This window comes from Pararge aegeria, chromosome 7, assembly GCF_905163445.1.
Source record: "Pararge aegeria chromosome 7, ilParAegt1.1, whole genome shotgun sequence".
Taxonomy (NCBI): domain Eukaryota; kingdom Metazoa; phylum Arthropoda; class Insecta; order Lepidoptera; family Nymphalidae; genus Pararge; species Pararge aegeria.
The window spans coordinates 19,546,627-19,568,019 of NC_053186.1; the positions used below are offsets into that span (position 1 = coordinate 19,546,627).

Below are 21,393 nucleotides of genomic sequence, written 5' to 3' on the forward strand. Positions count from 1 at the left end.
TACAGTTCCTTTGTCGGTCTGTAATTCTGAGTAATCATAGAGTAAAAAACATTATAAAACAAGCAATCAGACAGACAGACACTTTCACATTAATAATATTTGTATGGATTAGGCGTTTTAAAAATATATATTCTATATACTTATTCAGATGTCAATAATGTTGATTTTGATGATGATGACGAATTTACACTCAATACTCACGACAAATAGCTTCAAGGAGCTCTTGAGCACGGCCTCCAATGACAGGATGAGCACAAACGGCATGAACGACAGCAAGTACGCGATGCCAGTGCACACCGCGGCAGAGCTGGCCGAGAGAAACAGCTTCGACATCATGTAGCTGGGGACCATAACCAATGTTAAAAGAGATATGGTATGTTATGTTTTGTTCTTATCGTGTTTTTCATATAACTACCTCCTTGGTCTAGTAATAAGAAAACACGGCTATGGTTCATCAGATCCTGGTTTAATTTTCGGGTAAGATTAAAAATTGCTAAGTATTATTTTATCTTGTAAAGTTTTCAATATACAAATCCAGCCCGGAGTTTGGAAATTCGCTAACATGCAAGTCATGGTTAAAGAATGACAGAGCTCCCAGGATGCAAGTTTCCCCACGATGTTTTCTTTCACCCTTAAAGTTAATGGTATTGAAAACGTACCTAACTCCGAAAAGTTGGATTGCGTGCCGGGGAAGGAACACGGTATCCCCGAAAGCGAAACAGAAGGTTTAGCCACTAGGTTATCACCGCTTATAAAGATGATGATGTTATGGAATGGAAAATCCAATTAGATTAAAGTTTTTGGATAATCCTATTAGAGTTTAGAAATAATGGTACCAATTCCGTAAATATTTGACAGATTTATGATACAGTGATGTCCTTTTTCACGGAAAGAATTATGACGTACTGCACTACATTTCTATCTGTCAGAATAGTTATGGTCAGAGATTTGTGTGCAGTAGAATTAGCACTAATGTCGACTCTATCTCTTTAAATTATTAAGTATCACTTACCAAAAACAAAGCACGGAGAATCCATAAACAAACATCAAAGCAAAAATCAAGCTGGGATCGGTTTTTGGCAGGATGCCGCCGAGGCTCAACACTGCAGTCATGCCTCCAACGGTCAACACCATTTCAACGAAAGAGCATATGAACCAGGAGAGCGTGTGATAGCTCAGGTTTACACCCATCACTGACATGAGCTGGAAAGAACCATTCTTTAAGACTCGGTTCTAATTATTGGTTGGCGTAATAGCCTTCTAGATTTCTGCAGAATACCGGTGCTTGCGTTTTAATTAAAAGTTCTTGCAGCAATATGCTGAGTAGGGAGTTTTATTCTGCAGGCTTAACTAGTTTAGTTCGCCCTGTATACAATGCCTCCTTTAACTCTATCTGATCTAGTTTTAAGTACTGATGTTGCAAATACGAATAAGTATTCAGTAGTAGTAAAATTAATTATGTATTCTCCGGAACCAGAACGGTGAAAAATAAATATTATAGTCTAGTTAGTGATGATTATATGTTTCAATTTTGGAAAACCTCATGCAATAATAATTCTTCTATAAAAAATAATTGTTTACTAAACTTACCATTGTGTTGCCAGTTTCTTTGTCGGACACTATGAATCGCACGGCAGACGATACCGTAAACAAAAGTGAAAAGTAGAATGCCACTATTAGTGACTGAGATTCGTACAGCGAAGTCTGGAAGCTGGGGAAAAAGTTGAATGAAGTTTATGTACTGCAGAACATATCTTTGGTTTATGATGTTACCAAGCACCCAAAAACTAAAAATACACTTACAAATCTTTTTTATAACAAGGATAAGGCATTTGTTGGGTGTATACAGCCCAATCATTGTTCTTTATCTCAGCAATATCTCTCTTCTTGACCTTCTTGGAGTTTTCCATTGAAATTTGTATGATCGCTTTATCAACGATGTCCTGGATTTCCACGAAACCACGGAAATATCTCATGTTTTCTATGAAACTGGATTCTGGGCCGGGAGTCCATAAACTGTAATATAAAAGAACACTTCATCATATAATCTCTGTGCTGGGAGCCTGAGAGACATGTCAGACATACCTTCTTTCTTAAAGAAGAGATGTTTTATGAGATGCGCGATTGGGAGCATTAAATCTTAAATACTGCTTAGAAGTAAACATAACCAAAGTCCGACAAAGTGCTAAGCATGCTAAGGTCATTTATTTATTTAATTGGAATACTGTAATATGTGTTTTTACTACAAGGGCTAATGAACAGCTCTAAAACTCTTTGCTCTTTTGCTACTGGCTCAGTTTCGTTCTCGTGAAAATTGCAGAAGTAAACCATTTCCTTTTTTTATGTCAACTAAAAACAAAAATACCTAAAGACTAGCATACCTATACAACTAGGTATAATAATCTGTTCTTTCACATCGCAATAAAAGAGGGTAAAGTTTCGCCCTATTTTCACTAACAAAGTACTCACTAGTTCCGAAGTCGCTGAGTTGTCGGAGCGTTTTCTATGTCCATTCGTATTTTGTATTCAATGTTTGCTGGAAGCTCAGACTGCGATTCGCTCATATTTAAGAAAACAAGACCTGTGTGAAAAAGTCTTATTATTTCATTATCAAGGATCTCTGGTAGATTTTCCGCTGCCAACCCTAACGCCTAAACCTAGAAACATATATGCTCAAGCAGATGCCAGTGATGACTTATGGCTTCGAAACGTCCTTCGAACTGTGACCTTCATAAGAGAACAGAGTCAGTCAATGCGCGACGGAGAGAGCAATGCGCTGAGTTTCATTAATACCAACATTATATCAACCTATTACCGGCTTACTACAGGGCACGGGTCTGCTCTCACAATGAGAGATTGTTGAGGCCGTATCCATCACACTGGCCCAGTAAAGATTGGTGGACTCCACACACCTTTGAGGACAATATAGAGAACTCTCAGGAACGCATTTTTCCTCACGATGTTTCCCTTCACCGTTGAAGCAAGTAATATTTTAATTTCTTAAAACACACATAACTTAGAGGTGCATGCTGGGTTTTCGAACTCGGCCCCTCGAAAGTGAAGTGGAAGTCCTAGCCACTGGGCTATTACCGCTTATTAAGTTTAGCACTACGTTTTCAAATAAGAAATGAAATACCATAGAACTATCATAGTTATAAGCATAGCCTAACGAGACGCTAAAAAGTCGTAAAGGGCGGTGCCGGAATGGCGACCTCGCACTGATAAACGCCCCCCACGTAGGTTTACATCAAACGAGTTGCAGGGAGCCTCCGCTGGACGCAACCGTCACAAGACCTGTTAATTCGGAACTCCCTATTGAAAACATATGTCAAGTCGTGGACGCCCGTCGATTGACTTGATATCAATTTCTACCAAAATTCAAAATTGAAATTCATAATTTTTTAATTCACGTAGACTTATCACAGGCACTTATGAAACGTTCATACATAAAATACATTATCATAAAACGTTCATACATATAATACATTCGTTAGCTTAACTCTAAAGCTAGGATGGTTCCAAACGCGCCCTGGTCTAAAGTGCCTGGTCTAAGAGTCCACAACAAACTTAGCCGGGGCAAAACCTTACCATGAGATGTGTAAGCTTTTCTAACTGTCGGCACACCAAGTGCAAACTTTTCAATAATAGAACGAAGCAAAGTTCGTCAGATTTATTCAGTAGATGAATATTTTAAATTATTATTTTTCGGGTTTATATTTTGGTTTACTTTATATTCTTTTGATTTGAATTATATTAAAATGGAAAAATATATTTGTTATTAAGGTGTTATTATAATTTGCACATGACAACTATGACATAGTTTGACGGCCGATTGGCGCAGTGGGCAGCGACCCTGCTTTCTGAGTCCAAGGCCGTGGGTTTGATTCCCAAAACTGAAAAATGTTTGTGTGAAGAACATGAATGTTTTTCAGTATCTGGGTGTTTATATGTATATTATAAGTATTTATGTATATTATTCATAAAAATATTCATCAGTTATCTTAGTACCCATAACACAAGCTACGCTTACTTTGGAACTAGATGGCGGTTAACTAACTAATTAACTAACATAACACACCGCCATCTAGTCCCAAAGTAATAGTAATAGTAATAGTAGTTGTCTTAGTATTTTATTTATTTATTTATAGTTCAAAGATTTTAGCACGAAACATGTTATTTTATGTAATAAGAACCTGCAATCACGCAAATAAATATAAAGAAAAAAAAAAGTATTACCAGCGGAAAACTCGTTTATCAAGGTCAATCGGGCAGCTTCTAGCGTGAGCTGGTGTTCATTAGGCATCGCTTTGAAGCGGTTTAAATTTATGCAGTACAGGAGGTCCGACGCCTTCTTTAACAATCTGCCAATTTCCTGTTGGTACAATACAATTTTTGTTAAAGTATCACAATTTAGAAAAATATACCCTACTTATTTACTAGTAGCCCTTGACTGCAATTCTAGGCGTCTAACCGAAACAATACATTTTACAGCCGATTGGCGCAGGGGGCAGCGACCCTGCTTTCTGAGTCCAAGGCCGTGGAAAATGTTTGTGTGATAAACATGAGTGCTTTTCAGTCTGGGTGTTTATATGTATATTATTCATAAAATAATTCTTTACTCATATTAGTACCCATAGGGCTAGATGGCGACGTGTGTATTGTCCTAGTTTATTTATTTTTATTTTCTAAGCTAACGTCTTTATAGGCAAAAAAGCAACTATAGCAAACCCAACTATCGGAAATATAAATTTCCAAATGGAGTCCGCCGGGGATCGGGCCGCGGACCTTAGACCACCGTTCGTCCATTATGGGCTAGTTCTGGTCACATACCTATTAATACTAACCAGATGGTCAACAGGACAACTAACTTTGCATCTGGATGAGAAGGACAAGGGCTTTTTGGGAACTCAAAGTTGATATCTGTTACTGACAACTATGCATGAGAAAAATGCACGTATCCACCTGCCAAAAAACGGCAACAGGTAATATGATAACTTTACCCCTGTTTTTTTGTTTGGAAATTACGTGTTATTTATTTGGAAATGACTGCCAGCCGTGCACCATTGTTCGGAGTGTCGATAAAACTGCTGGAGAAAATAAAATTTTGTCTCTTTCCCCAGGGGGAAAAATATCTTCTGGCCATGCTATGATTCATTTATTCACGGTTCAACTCATATATTCTTTTGCTTAATTCGCTTTTACAGTGGTATAAGTATTATTAATTGTGACTTATATTACTTTGGGGTTTCCATTAGATAAAATACATATCGAGTGTTATATTATTTCATTTAGGTATTCGCTGTTCAAACATACCTCAGTGTCTCCGAATTCTTCAAAAACTCCGTTTATATCGACATTCGGCACTTCAACGTCTCCTAACAAAGTTTTTCTTATCGCACTATACTGTGGTGCTGCGATAAGATTCTGTAGTGCGGTGAGACCTTCCCGATGCTCACTTAGTTTGTCCACAGATGAAAATGAATTGGCGAAAGAGTGGATAAGGTTTGTTAGTTTCACCATGGGCGAGAATGTTGAATTTGCCTAAAAAAAATTTCATTTAAAAACTACAAAAACTTTTTTCGCTTCCTGTGTTTTAATCAACAATTACAACTACTTGGTTTGGAACATAATATAATCGTGGCGGCTAGAACGCAGTTTTAAACTTTTCCTGACGCCATTGTCTCTATTTTTATTGATCCAATTTAATCTGATCATGAATAAATTAATTTTTTGAATCGGTGTAAAACTCCAATTCATTCAGAGATCTAGAAAATTTCATTACATTCATACTAAATGTGTAGGTTGGTTATACAAATTAATTTTAAAGACTGTGAGTAGCTACTCGATGAAGATGATAATTTACAATTTAGGGCGACTATCGCGTTAAAAAGAGCTTATAAATCTATTAAGGTGAATGTAAATGCTGGATTAAGAAGGAAAATCGCCTTACTTTTCCAATAATCCTTTGAACTGCGACATTTGGAGGCGTGTAAAGAATTTTGCCCACGATGAGCGGTTTCACAAAACTCCACACAATTTTTCCTCCTTCTATGCCGATGATGTCCTTGTAAAGCGATCGGCAGAACTCAGCTGTAAATGTAATGACAAAAAAAATGCTATATACACAGAATTCAGAACATGCAGAAACCGTGTAGGTACACGACTAATATGGAAGCATCAAAACCACTCCAGTATAGTAGTGTTTCTCGAACAGGCAGTTAGATATTTAACTCTATTTGGCAGCTGACAGTAATAATTATAACCTAATTGTTCTAAACGTTTAAATAGTAAGCCTTGAGATGAACCGTATGAAAGATGCTGGTACGAATTTATAAATGTGCAATTTTCACATCATCTTCCTATGAAATTGGATGCCTTATAGGAAAAGCATTTCAATCCACAATTAATACAATCCGGGATTTAAGATTGCTTAGGTTTTTTTTTTTTTATTAAAGCATCGGTTTGTTTAGTGACAGCTACAATGAGAAAATTACTTGAGGGCTTATGTTGGGAATAATACACGTCGTTTAAAAAAGTACATTATAGTTAATGACTGGACTGAGCTACGTTAGAACTTGCCAATATAAATGTTATTTTCACCTCCATGGAAGAAAGTAGTTCTCATGTAACTTATAGAAGCGGTGATAGCCTAGAAGAGGTAGCAGCCCAGTGGTTTGGGCTTCGGCTTCACTTTTGAGGGTTCTATGTGCATTTTAGCAATTGAATGTAAGTAACTGAAGTTTTGTGTACTTTTTACGGATAGAAGCACTGCCCATTACATGATTATTTTTGCATATTTAATTAAGTAAGTTTTTTCTTTCATTTATCAAGCACGCTCTGACTTGCAATTTTGGCGAATATTGTTTGTTGTTTTCATGTAAGTGAGTCTTATGAAAACAATAAATTTCTTAAACCGCAATGTCACTTGTTTTAATGTTTAAGGAAAACATTATGAGGTAACCTGCACGCCTTACAGTTCTCCATTATGCTCTCAAAGTGCACCAATCCGCGGACACGACTTGGACTACGGCCTAAACCCTTCTGAATCTGCCAGGAGACCCGAGCCCTGTAGTGTGTAGTGGGCCGAGGTTTGATGGGTTAATAATGGTGTTAAGTGATGACTTACTCGGTAAGGCATCTAATTGTGCTTGGTCAGGTCCTGCAGACAGATCCTGCTGTTGGACAACAGCTTTGTAGAGGCGATTCAAGTTAGTGTGGAACGGCTTGCCACACACCATGTTGCCAGCGTCCGCCATGAAGCTTGATGCTGCAAAAAGATTGTAGTTTCCATTCAAATCACACTTATAACGTGTATTAATGTCAATGTTTGTTGGTTTTTCCTTTTCACGCAGCAAGGAGACAATGGGTCAACGTATAGTTTTTAAAAATGATAAGAATCCTATTCGTTTTTTGCGCTACACACATGGGCGTATCCAGGCCGGGGCAGCCTCCCCCTGGAAATCTCGCAGAAAATATTATATTACTAGCCTAATTTGACAACCTCTAGGAAATTTGTCAAATATTAAAAGTAAATAATACACAAGTAATATGGGGATTAGCAAAACACTAACTCTAGGCAGTGTGAGAGTTGATTGTTATTGATGAAGTGGATAAAAAGGTTTAATATAGATCAGTATATATAAAAAATAAAATACTTACAAGTTAACATATCGCCGAACGAAGAACTTTTTCTCAAATTCATCAAAAGCGGCTCATTGGCTAAGCTCTCGGACACGTTGCCAAGCTTGTCTTGCAAGGATGGTAAAAGAGAAGCCATATGCCCAAATTCAGATAGGACGGTGTCTCCAGCTTCTTGTGTTAGGTTTGAAGCCGTGAAGAGCTTTGACAGAAGTATTGATTTTATCTGTAAGCGATATCTGTGTTATGAATTCAGTTGATACTGTTTATTTGTAATTGAAAAATAGGACGTAAATAACTAAACTTCCGTCGTGTACCTACTAGTGATAATTTGGAATACTAAGGGATAAATCATAACAGTGATATCCTAGTGGATAAGGCTTCGGCTGCACTTTCGTGGGCCGAGTTCGAATCCCAGCATCTAACTTTTCCAAGTTATATGCGTTTTAAGCAATAAAAATATCCCTTGCGTCTCGATATTTTTCTTCAACGTTAATACGAGGAAACCTGCATGCCAGACGTTAATCCGTTATGTTTTCAAAGGCGTGTGAAGTCCACCAATCCGCATTGGGCCAGCGTGGTGGACTACGGGGTAAACCCTTCTCATCGTCGGAGGGGACCCTTGGTCTGTACTGGGTCTGTGCTGGGCTATTAAGATAAGAAGATATATATCTAGTCCATGGCTCCGATAACCTTTATAACTTAATTATTATCTACTAATACATTAACGTAACCTTTGATGGTACACACAGCTCTTTATTATACCGAGAACTTTATTTCGAACAAAAAATAAAGAGGGACAATAATTGTTGGGTTTTTACATAGAAACTAAGGCATGACTATCAGTAAATGAATGGGGTCTTTAGTAGAAAACTTGAAATTAGCAGTTGATAGAAATTTAAGCATTTATTTTAGTTTATTGCATTTTAAGTGAAAAAGAGTTTACAAATCGTATAGGTTTTATTGCCTTGTAGCCATAACTTACTTTGACCAATATTAAATTGAAATTAATATTTTCTATGAGCACAGATATGACTTCCTTAGCCAAATCATCGTCCATACCGCAAAACTGGTCCACCACAGCACCGTAGATGTCATCAAGGGTTACGACATCTACGTTTTCGGGTATGAGGACTTTGGACAGGTTTTCGACTTGGCATACGAAGTTACCTATGTGGTAGGTACCTTGCTTTTGAGAGAGTAACTGAAACAAATTGTTACAATACATAATTATATATCATTAGATAAACACAATATTCATGCTAGTCTTTGTTATGAATGTAGCATGATGTAAGTTTATTGCATTAAAAAGCCTATAGCTAAAATCTTAAAGAATCAAACTACATGCAAATTAGCTAAATAGGTTTTAGATAATTTCCATCTATTAGCAGCATTTATCTAAAGATCATTCAATGGCTTGTATTAGACTACAATTATAATAGAAAGTTTATTATAAACTACCGGTTTTATAAGTATGTATCCAGCATGTATTCTGGGTGCTGCAATGGACCAAAAGTTAGTGTTGTTGATTCCCATACTGCTCAGAGACGATTCTATTCTCTCGGGTTTTAAGAATACCTCAGAAACGTTCACTGAAAATAAACATGTCTTTTTTTAAATTGAAAGTGCATATAAAAATAATTGATCCAAGTGTAGGTAAAGAACCTAATAAAAATTATAAAAAAAAGTATTGTAAATAAAAGTACGTGTCGCATTGAAATATGGACCTTTGAAAAAGTACATCGAAACTGCAATGATTCCTAGTAGATGACGCTACAGTCGCTATAAGACTGTTGTAAAAGGCATATACTAATTTCGGCATCGACGCTAGGAGACCGGTAGCTTAATTGGAAAAAGCGCTCAGGCCGCGATTTCAAGAGAATCGTAGGTTCAGATCCTCTTGGTTCCGAAAATGTTTATATGCGTTTTAAATTTATTAAATCCTCCAAGTGTAGGTAAATCATAAATAATTTTTTTTTCTTTATTACATTGCTTTTAATTATATTGTAAGTACATAACAGACGGCCGATTGGCGCAGTGGGCAGCGACCCTGCTTTCCGAGACCAAGGCCGTGGGTTCGATTCCCACAACTGGCAAGTGTTTCTGTGACGAACATGAATATTTTCAATATCTGGGTGTTTATATGCATATTATAAGTAGTTATGTATATATTATTCATGAAAATATTCATCAGTCATCTTTGTACCCCACAAGTATAACACAAGCTACGCTTACTTTAGGGCTAGATAGAGTCGTAGTATATTAATTTATTTATTAAAATAAATACAATACCTCGTATGTCTTCCTCAATGAGATAGTTTTTGAACTTATGCATTATTGCTAGTCCGTCTGCTACAGCATTGAGATCAAATTCCAAAGGAGTACCAAGCAACAGTGGCTGTATCTCTTCTAAAACTCCAAGAATACTGAAATCAAAACACTTCAAAAATTTCAGACATTCAACTGTAGAGACAGACCTGCCCACTGGCACTAAAGTTGGCCTATGTTAGTTAAGGTGTCTGGATGAGGCTGAATAAGGAAATCACAGACTCGTATCCAGCAGTCCAGCCGTGGAGCCTAATAGGCGTTGAACTGGTTTGATTCATTCAATCAACTGAAATTTGATAGATAAAATGTAAGTGTTGTTAAAATGACACTATAACCGTTTTATTATCCATGTTAACTTCAAAGTAAAAAATAAGATTTCAATTCTCGTTTATAGCTTTAGGCGTGCTTATTGGGCACAAGGTACTTCGCCAATGTCGTGTCGTGGAGAAGGCATGAAGGAGATTGATCGATGAAAATAATGAAAAGTTAATTTTGGGTATCTACCTAAAAAGAAATAGTTGAGATTAATATAATCGTTAGTTAGTTCTAAGATAGCACAGACATCACAAATATGAGAATTAAACCAATTGAAAGACAGAATATCCTATTTATGTAAATTTTACGTATATTATTTATTTAACACTTATAATATGGACTAAACACAAATATTAACAAACATTTAAAGGTTGGGAATGCCTTCTTAGAGAGTAAAGATGAGTTTGGGACAGTTCAGTGGCGTGCATTGAGGGTAAGCACAGGGTATGCAGATGGTATAAATGAAGAAAATCACCATTAAGAGTTATAAATAGTTAAGGGTAAGCTTTTTATAACTCTTGCAATGCCTATCCTTAAGTTTTTTATAACTAGTACTAAAGATTTTCTTCATTTTATATCAGCTGGATACCCTGTGCATACCCTCTATGCACGCCACTGGGACAGTTAAATGCTATGTGAGTTACAGTGCCCTCATCCACTCACAGATAGAGTGGTCCCTTATCCAGAGTTTGGCAAGATGAACAGGAGAAAAATAAGATAATACTATTTGTTCATGTCATGTAAATCGGCGAAGAGATTCAAGTCAGAATTTAACAGTTTAGAAAGAAATGGAAATAGTAAATCTTTTTTCGTAAAACTCAGAACAATAATTCTTTGAAATCCATAATATAACTACTATACTATAACTACTACTACTATACGATAACTACTGTACTATATTGACGGCCGAGTGACGCAGTGGGCAGCGACCCTGCTTTCTGAGTCCAAGGTCGTGGGTTCGATTCCCACAACTGAAAAATGTTTGTGTGATGAACATGAATGTTTTTCAGTGGATGTTTATCTGTATATTATAAGTATTTATGTGTATTATATTTATAAAAAAAAAAATATTCGTCAGCTAACTTAGTAGATACCTATAACACAAGCTACGCTTACTTTGGGGCTAGATGGCGATGTGTGTATTGTCGTAGTATATTTATTATTTATTTATTTATGATAACTTATGTTATGTGTGTTACATATAGAGATTTGATTCAAACCACTAAAGTGTACGTGTGGGTGATATGTACAGTGATATATTCAATGATAAATCCAAAATAATTTGTCTGTAACCAACGAGTTTGAAATTAACGATTGCCGGGACTTTTCCGTTATCGTTATTATTTCCCAAGTGTATCAAACCAACCAAAATCAGACATTACGCTATCACATCAATACTAATTAAAGTTGCAACTTCGTCTGCACCAAATCGGTTATTACCGGAAAACACGAATAAAATGACATTTTCTAAAAATGAATCCTAGCTGGATCGATTTATTGCCCCAAAAACCCCGTGATACTAAATTTCATGAAAATCGTTGGAGCCGATTTCGAGATTCCAATAATATATATATAGGTAGGTATTTTTGTAACAATTAAGTGTTTTTAAGGGATGATGGGGCTGGCATATCCGTGTTGGATAAAAGTCCCAAATGAATAAAGATTAAAAAAAAAAATTCTGATCCTCTTCAAAATGAATAGACATACCTGAACAATATGCTGTCTACTGTATCATCCATTAGCAGTTCCATTCCGGCATCGATCAACGATGTCAACTTGCCTTTCACCACACCATCAATATCTACCCTGCTAGCCACTCCAAGGATTCTCGATACATGCTCAACTAGGACTTCTATTTTATAGAGAATGTTAGACATGAAGCCGAAACGCCAAAACTCTTTGTCCTGTAGGTTTGGAAGCTGGAAATTTCAATAATGGTTCTAATAAAATATACGTAAATACATTTCCTGTTAAGAAATTTATTGAACGTGAACATGTTTTATGTTGTGATGTAAAGGCTAACAATTAAATAGTTCATATTAAAAAAAAACATGGTGACGGGTGTCAATCTAGGCTAGCTGAAGTCGATAGCTATAAATGTAAGATCAGAAGCTTTTTATATGGTAGCAATGGTTAGTGTATAATTGTTACTACTAAATTGATACATTTACTAAGTTTCTGCAACTTTGTTACCAAATTTGCTAAACGGTCGATCTGTCAGCCTTTTAACGCTGAAAAACTGCTGAAATTGAATGGCACATGCGTTTCAAACACATGCTACTTTAATAATGTATCCGACAGCGTTCTTATCATTTGGCTGTTAGTTTATTAAGCCTACTATGTTTGTTCCATTCACACATAACAATAAATCTCTCAACTTTTTCCTTAGCGTGAAATTAATGCGCTTAACTTACGTTAGCCTCAGCCATTGTCACATTTACATGTTTAGTGATGATAGAAATAATTTCACTGCAGTTGTATCTTTGGCAAATCTCATTCCAACTGTAATCCTTGATATGTAAGTATTTGTCGATAGTCTTGAGTTCCGTAATCTAGAAGAAAACTGGATTATTGTTATAATTTTTTGACCCATTATTTTAGCAAATGATTATTTACTTATTTACGTTTTATAAAATTTAAACTAGCTATAGAATTCATTTTCAGAACTGGTAGAAGAATTTTACCAACAGATGGCCGAGAACGATCGCCGATTGAATGATTTGATAGCTTTAATGGGCTAAAAAACAGTGTAATGAAGCATTTTACTTCTGGGGCGTATAAATAACTCTTGTAACTCACCAAAAGTATATCAATATCAGCCATTTCAATGTTTTGCACCAACCTTCCATCGTCAACAATTTTATTGAGACTTTGCGCTAACTTCTTGGGATTATTTAGATAAGTAGCAATATTATCTCTAACATTCAAATTGTGAGCGACATTACTATTCAATTGTTTAAAATATGGCCACTCAGTAATTCCATCAACCTCTTTCAGGTGAGGTAGTTCTGCTCGGATGAGCTTTATTGTTCTTGCGAGGACTTTTGCAAATCTTGAAAAATTTAAATCAATTTAGCATCGATCATATTGTTTGGAAATTAAAAAAAGAAAAAGAAAAGTAAAATACTCACAGGGTAGCATTTCCAACAGCGTTTAGAGTTACGTTGTTTGCGAGACATTCTGATAACTTGGTAGTTCTGGCATTTACATCCTCCAAAAGGTGAAGCTTGATTTGCTCCAATAGCTCGTTGAGCGATTTGTTCAGCTCGTACTTTGTGTAGTTACGGGTTGATATTAGCTAAAGAAGAAATAATAATAAGCAACAACCTTCGACGTAGAAAAATTATTTGAGACAGTTCTCTGTAAACGCTAAAAAGGCTTAAACGGTCCAGTGAACGAAGAAATGCATACGTTTGAAACTATTTCAACTAAGCCGACGGTTCGTGGTATAAGTTAAAGATAAAATAAGTAACGAAAACAAGATGGTCTGTGGACATAATTTAAGTTTTGCACAAATAATAAAGTTTTTTGACGAAAGGTACAAAAAAATCTACTTGTATTTATGAAAATACCGACATTCCTATTATTGATGTTGAAGAAAATTATAAGTAAAGATAAATTTATTTACTTCACTGATGGCCATGTCCCAGTGGAAGTCGTTCTTGAGTGTGTAATATGTTTCTTCTAATGACATGTGATCAATAGTGCACAAAAGATTGTCGTATTCTTGCTTTTTGTACAATTGAAGGTTAATCTGCTTGAACCAACTCGTAAATTGGGAACAGAGAACGCATTGGCTAAAAAAAAGTAATGTATTTGCACTATATAATAAAAAAAAATTTATGAACTAATGACTAAATTAAAAACAGGTTTTAATTTAAAAAAAATGTATAATTCGCAAGGAGTTTTGAAGTCTGTAACAATTTTTCTCAGCATTTAACAGCATGGTAGGTCATAGGAATAGGCCTAAAAGTCTTTGTTTAGTAGTTCACAAATCATGGCATACTGTAATATTAGAGATTACGAACATATTCAATATCAAACTAAGTGTCGTCTTACCTATTATTAAGGTACAAAGTTCCAGCATCCACAATATTGCTAAGGACTCCAAACGATATCTTTATCAAAGAGTCCTGTGACAATAAATCCAATGCCACTTCTCTAAAACGTTCAAGCCTTTTTTTAGTAACCCAAAGCGATTGTGGTGATTTTGGACCATTTTTAATAACTCCTAGTCCTGATTCTGTTTTAGCAAGATCACTATATAGAGCATCGTAGTCAACGTCTTTGGTCAGTTTTAATGCGTTATCGTACCCCTAAAAGAAAAGTTTAAACTGATTTTAACACTAAAAACTATAAAAAAATACTAATAATATATGACATACAACTTAATTTTCATAATAATTGTTGGATGTAAAAATTTAATTCCATTTTCGACTCGTAATTTGTTCCAGACTTTATTATTTTAGACTAGCTGACCCGCGCAACTTCGTTTGCACCAAATCCTTTATTAACGGTTATAATATCTTAAATTAGCCTAGAGCCTAATTGCATGCGGTTATTGCGACTTTAACATAACAGTTACCTTTCGACAGTTAGAGCCTTACGGACGTTTATGTAGATAATAATGATTACTGTAAACATTTAGCACATTATATTTATGTATCATCAATAATTTTCGCGGCGTACGCCAATAAACTTTCAAGTCGGTATGACATCTTTAACAAACTTCGTTATATTTCAGCCTTTACATAAAACTATAATAAAATATACACTAAAACCTTCCGCATGAGTCACTCTTTTCAGTAATGAAAACAGTATGAAAATACGTTCGATAGTTTTTCAGTTTTTCGCGCTAAGACAGACGGGCAGATGCGGCGGGGGACTTTGTTTTATAATATGTAGAGATACACGTGTTATACGTCTTTTGCTTTAAATTATCACTTTAATTGAACCATCTTCTTAAATGAGCCTCTATTTACCTGAGAAGCAAAAATCATCGGCGGTAGTTCTCCGTAAAGTACAGTAAAGTTGGTATCACACATCTGTCGTTGCATTGTTGTCAACAAACTGGTGCTGTCGGGCACGTAATCAGATATAGTGATGTTCGGCTGGCAGAATGTCTCCGTGCTGTTAGTGTTTATGTCACGGAGAAGCCTCACAAGCTAAAAACCAAATAAATCTATTTTATATTTAAAAAAGATGTGGTACAAAACTGTATCAATTTAACTTCCATTTGCTAGCTGGAATTTATAAATAAATGAGCTACCTTGATAATAGAATATAAACAAATGCAAAAAATATATATTTGAGTATAGGCATCTCGTTCAATACCGTGAGAAATTATAAGCGATGACCTCCCTGGTGCAACGGTGAGTGCTGTGAATTTAAGCAGGAGGTCCTGGGTTTGATGACCAGCAGGGGCAATTTGGTAATTTTTAATTTTTGAATGTTCTCTGGTCTGGTCTGGTGGGAAGCTTTGGCTTTGGTTAGTTACAATCCTACCGACAAAGACGTGCCGCTAAGCGATTTAGTGTTCCGGTGCAAAGTCGCGTAGAAACCGATTAGGGGTATGACTACCATACTCCCTAACAGGTTAGCCCGCTACCATCTTAGACTGCATCATCACTTACCACCAGGTGAGATTTCAGTAAACTTGTAGTGGAATAAAAAGCAAGCAAGCGTACACAAGAAAAATTACATTTGATGTCAATACTATACTCAAATTAACTTACATGTATTCTATCCAAATGTGTAATTATATCCTCTGCAATATCAAATCCTTTTTCAATGGTATTAAAGAAATTATTAGCATTGGGCCCATTATATAGTTCCCTTAATTCTTTCCACCAATCGCCATTTGAAAGGAAGCTTATCACTATATTGTAGTGTTTCAGATTGCTTTGCAAGTATTTCAGGTAAACTGGGATTCCTAGATCGTAAGCGTATTTGGTAGAAGTCATGAGGACTTTAACGAGTTGTTTTCTAAAAAAAATAATTAAGTATTATTGGATGAAACCTTAAAATCAAGTACTTTGTCGATGAGGTATTAGGTATTATTTCGTTATTATAATAGGGTAAAAACCGATCGGACCTTTCGTGGTACTGGGCTGAATCACTGCCACTATTATTCACACTCTACGGTTGTTTGGAGACCTTTCGGATAGATTCCGATAGATCAACTGATACGATACCATGAAACTGTGAAAACTATTTTTATATAAAAAGACTTTGATGCGAACCTACATTGTTTTTGAACGAATGAATGCATACACTTATATTGCACACCAAATATAAAATTACGGAAAAAATATACACAATATTTTAATGAAAAACTTGGTCCACGACTTTTTACTTAAATCAATACTTTTAGAAAAAAAATGCACCAAAATGTATACAAATATCTGCTGTGTATTCATTTAAGACCAAATGGCACGGATTACTATATCTACATCAAAAAGGTAATGAAGGTAAAAATACAATATTAATACAATTATTCACACCCGCGTTTATACGCACATATATATTATATACGTATGGTTACGATTTAAACTTTATTTTCAAAATTGAGTTTCGCTGATTCGAGTACGTTACACGTTTCATGTGTAGTATCCTATTTATTACTTCTACGTTTCATAATAACAAAAAATGCGACTTACCTTTTATTCAGAAAGTCAAAAATGTCGGTAGCATTCTCCGTTTTGTCCCCAATTGTGTTTACAATATTGACTAAGCTATTTCTCGCAGGTTTAAAATCATCATCTATAACGTTTTGTACAGCACCGTAAATAATTTCGTATTTCTTAGCACATATCTGAGCTTTAACTCTATCTAGTTCTACAAGAATATTCTTTGAGTTATCTTTACTAGTTAACCTATTACAAAAATCGTTTAAAGCATTGCTCATCTTGAAATCATTATTGTTAGTCCATAACACATCTGTTATGACATCAAAATGTAATGCAATAACTTCTGAAGGTCTTTTTTTAAATAATTTCTGTATTGTGCCCAGTTCTATATCCAAACTTTTCATTTCATCTTCTGAAGCATTATTAACAAAATCAGCCATTTTCAAATTATCAAGAGCTGTTGCTAGTTTATTGATTATTGCTACAACTCTAGTTAAATAAACGGAAACAACGACAGTTTTCTTATTAATATCATTAAAAACTTTATATGAGGGTTGTGTATCTTTAATTTCGTATGATAAGATAACGTCGACTGCACGTTCTAGCTTTTCTTTCATTGTATTCAGTTTCGTGTCGTTTTCTGTACTTTTATTAGATAAAGAGTGTAATAGAGTAGCTAGCTCATTTCCTGTAGAATAAAACTTTTCGTAGGTACTCGTTAAATTAGACACTTCCAAGGTAAAGAAGAAATATTGCTGCAAACAAATTAACGTATTAGTAAATATCGTGATAAATTTAGGTATATCACGGTAAATTTACACTTTAAATCCAAGAAATTCCAAAAACCCGTTACTCGATAAGTTAGAGCAAGGCCCAATTGCGGCTTCTAAGTTTCGAGCAAATCTTGTGATTGGTCGCTCACAGGGCGCAATGTGAACCCCGCTCAGGAATAGGCACGCAGTGGTACAACCATCGCTTTTGACCTTTTTGAATAACCTCATGACTATAACAATTTAACATATATACACTGGTAGAACAAAAATATGGAGTAACTGATTATTATGGGTTAAAATGATAAGAGGATGCTCTTTAAAAAAAAATAATTTTAAGTCTATAGTTTAAGCTATAAACGGTTTGGAGCTGTAAAACTCTAAAGTCTAAAGTATCAACATTTCAAAGCAATACCAAGCAATTAAACTTACCGGCTTAGTAAAAACGTCAATCAGCTTGTTATCTCCCCTTGGCATAGAAATCCAGTGCAAAAAGGAGGGGCAAACGAATGTCTGTACATGTGCGAGTACGGTCGCATCGATCGGACTATCAGGGCCAGGATTTAAAGCCTGAAATACCTCGTCACAGTCCCAGAAATGGGCTTGCGATGCTCGCCGGATCTGAAAAAAACATTCAAGATTTCAAAACCATGAAAAATAAAGCTCCTTAATAAAACAATCCAGAACTGTTTTATTTCGTGACTTGTGACCAAAATAAATCTAATTGCAAATTGATGACAAAAGGAAGTAACCTAAAGTGTGGATCACATCTAAAAACAAAACACTGTTTATTAATGTTTTTCGATGCGCAGCTTTTTTCATGGCAAGCAAAACATGCAAATATATAACTTCCGTCATTATTCGTATGCATAACAATTAGTTATGCATATGCAATAATTTTTAGCCAGAAGATATTTATCACAATAATAAAATATAGTTCAATAAATTTTAGAACTAAATACCTTATTCATGAATCCCAGATCCCAATAAGAGTTAACCAGAACAGCTATGAAGTCTGGCATTTTGTCATATAACATATACAGCCCGGTGTCTCTCGTAAAGCCTAGTGCTTCCAAAACTGTGGAATTTGGTTCTGAAAAAAATATATACTAATTTATATAATACTAGCTTTTGCCCGCGACTTTGTTCGCTTTTGTTTTGTTTTTAAAGCATATTATAAGTATAGCTTGTAAAAATTTTTTTTTCAATGAAGTGTAGTCCCTACATTTATTAAACTCTCGATAACTTTTACATTAGATGTCCGATTGTGGAATGAATTAAAAAGTTCTTTACTGCTATATAAAACCCCTTGATGATAAAACTATTTATTTGAATATGAATTAATTAATACTGCGATACTAATGTAACCAGCTTTACTTTCTACCCGCGATCCAACAAAATTTTAGAACACAGAATCTGCTATTGCGACTTAACTATGATATTTCGATATATTAACAAGATATCCTTCCTATATCCATAATTCATTACTTGGCGTACGCTGAGAAAACTATTGATGATACATAAAATATTATTACATGATTTAAACACTCACTACCTACAAAAAAGTCCGAATACATTGAACTATCATAGTTCAGTCGCAAAAACAGTTTTTGTGTTCTAAAATTGTATTCATTACTCCTTATTCAAAATAAATTATAAACTTATAAACAATAAACTAATTACTAAACTAGAAAGCAACACACATATTTGTCTCTTGGGAGGCTACAGCCTAGGCTAATAACTAATAACTATAAACCACCTTAACGACATAGACGCGAGTTCGCGTAGATACTAAAGATGCCCCTAGCATAGGTTTAATATAGCTGCAATATCCCTAACAGGTCACCTTGCCACAATTGTAAACTGCATTATCAGTTACCTTATCAGATGAAATCGCATTCACTGGCTATCTTGCAGTTAAATACAAAAAAATAAAAATCAATACTTTGTATCTGGATGTTGGATTCATAGAAATCCAGCATCCTGCGCTAGTAGTTAAAATATAATACAACTTTTATTCAATAATAAAGTTAATGTTGCTACATTTATGAATAACGGTAGATTGTACTATACTTGTTTTGATTTTATCGATATTTCGACCAAGTTTACAGTAACGTGGTTGGTGGTCACGACAAACCAATGTCCATTCCGCTCGGTCCGTGATCGTGTAAACACAATCCGAATTTTAATTTTCTCCCCCAACATTAATGCCATCAATGCTATAATCGCCTTTACTGGCTGCACCATTTGCTTTACTAATGGCAACCGCAAAATAGTATTGTAATAATTATTGTGTCCACTAACAAGTGAACCGCGAGGCACCGGAGAGATCCGCGGACGCGTACGAAGCGTTTTGCATCTTCGTATCTGATTCGCACCGCAAGGATCTAGAATGCCCTTCCAGCTTCCATTTTCCCCAGTACCTACGATATGAGTACCTTCAAATCAAGAGTGAATAGGCATGTTCTAGCCACCTCCACCTGCAGACTATAAACATAAAAAAAAGAAATCTCCGATCGCTACTTCAAACACAATCGATGAGTTCTCACCGTTGCTCTCTTTGAAGTAAGTATAAAGATCTTCAGTGATATTTCCAAAAGTGGTAGCAATAAACTTCAAGGTATGTTTCCATGTAGCCCTACTGAGAGTCCTGCAATGGTCATCGATGGATCCAGAAGTACAGATGATGTATTCCTGCCAGAGTATATTCAAAGCAACATTCTCTTTGATTGACGAAGTGTCGATCGCGTTGAGTACTGTATCCACTTTTCTCAAGAATTTTCTGAAAACAATAAAGTCATTATAATGTCCTAATTTAATATTAAGAGGCTTTAATTCAAGTGGTTTTTATTTCTTTGAATAAGAATAGTTTAAATGTTTTGCTGAATATTTATGGTACTCACTTTAAAATTTCTTCACCTTTAACACCGTCGAATTCTTCTACCGAATATTGTAAAGCTGATAAAAGTGTAACAGGTCCATCATTGCGTTCTTCAAAAATGCTATTAAAAATTTGTTTGATGGTATCCAAGTCCCTTACTAGAGAATCGAAGGTTGCTGAGAATTTAAGGATTATGTTGTCCGGGTAATCGGTAGTATTCCAGGGTCGACCTCTCTAAAATTCGAAAATTTTACTGTATTACATCTAAGAAAAATTGTCTTAATCTTCATATTATGCTATGCTTAAGGGAACTTGCGTTGGTCGATCTTTATAATTCCTACATATAGCACTGTATTTCAATCGCTTGCCGTTAATACAGCATGTATGATTTTAAGAAATCCGAAGAACGAAGAAGATGTATGTATTTATGATATGTTAAAGTATATATTATTTCAAGTAATAGTATATAGTTATTAGCATGTATTTCTTTTAATTATGCACGACCAGCAGTCTGTTTTCCTTTTGTTTTCCTTATCTTAAGATTGCCTGGCAGAGATCTCTACTAATCGATAAGGCCGCCTTTTGTATACTGCTTCGGTCTGTGTTTTTTTTATTCTTCTTCTGTATTTTTTATGTGCAAATAAAAAGGATAAAAAAAATAATAATAAATAAACCCATTTTCCTAAAAACTATCTAAATAAGTGCACTTCGTAAATGCATTACTTCCATTAACACATGGTATGACGGTAGAATATGCGGGAGCTTTTACTTCGAATGAAAATCGAATAGATATTGAAAATTTTCCTCACACATGTTTATCCCTCATACTGAA

General features: G+C 35.2%; 1 protein-coding gene across 1 annotated transcript in view; it reads right to left on the reverse strand.

Annotated features, from left to right (window-relative positions):
* The window catches only part of LOC120625135, a 99,169-nt gene that overhangs the window by 24,286 nt on the left and 53,490 nt on the right, over positions 1-21,393 (reverse strand). Inside the window, exons 19-44 of the mRNA XM_039892080.1 lie at positions 20,584-20,795; positions 20,230-20,462; positions 18,643-18,773; positions 18,113-18,301; positions 16,941-17,665; positions 16,017-16,266; positions 15,264-15,446; positions 14,341-14,597; positions 13,910-14,078; positions 13,413-13,579; positions 13,081-13,333; positions 12,696-12,833; positions 11,989-12,200; positions 9,931-10,064; positions 9,100-9,230; positions 8,624-8,842; positions 7,660-7,864; positions 7,127-7,267; positions 5,951-6,090; positions 5,314-5,541; positions 4,237-4,372; positions 2,470-2,581; positions 1,804-2,016; positions 1,591-1,711; positions 1,013-1,203; positions 202-340 (exon numbers count right to left, since the gene is read on the reverse strand). Coding sequence (XP_039748014.1) covers positions 202-340; positions 1,013-1,203; positions 1,591-1,711; positions 1,804-2,016; positions 2,470-2,581; positions 4,237-4,372; positions 5,314-5,541; positions 5,951-6,090; positions 7,127-7,267; positions 7,660-7,864; positions 8,624-8,842; positions 9,100-9,230; positions 9,931-10,064; positions 11,989-12,200; positions 12,696-12,833; positions 13,081-13,333; positions 13,413-13,579; positions 13,910-14,078; positions 14,341-14,597; positions 15,264-15,446; positions 16,017-16,266; positions 16,941-17,665; positions 18,113-18,301; positions 18,643-18,773; positions 20,230-20,462; positions 20,584-20,795 — 5,229 coding nt within the window. The remainder of the gene's footprint in view (positions 1-201; positions 341-1,012; positions 1,204-1,590; positions 1,712-1,803; positions 2,017-2,469; positions 2,582-4,236; positions 4,373-5,313; positions 5,542-5,950; positions 6,091-7,126; positions 7,268-7,659; positions 7,865-8,623; positions 8,843-9,099; positions 9,231-9,930; positions 10,065-11,988; positions 12,201-12,695; positions 12,834-13,080; positions 13,334-13,412; positions 13,580-13,909; positions 14,079-14,340; positions 14,598-15,263; positions 15,447-16,016; positions 16,267-16,940; positions 17,666-18,112; positions 18,302-18,642; positions 18,774-20,229; positions 20,463-20,583; positions 20,796-21,393) is intronic.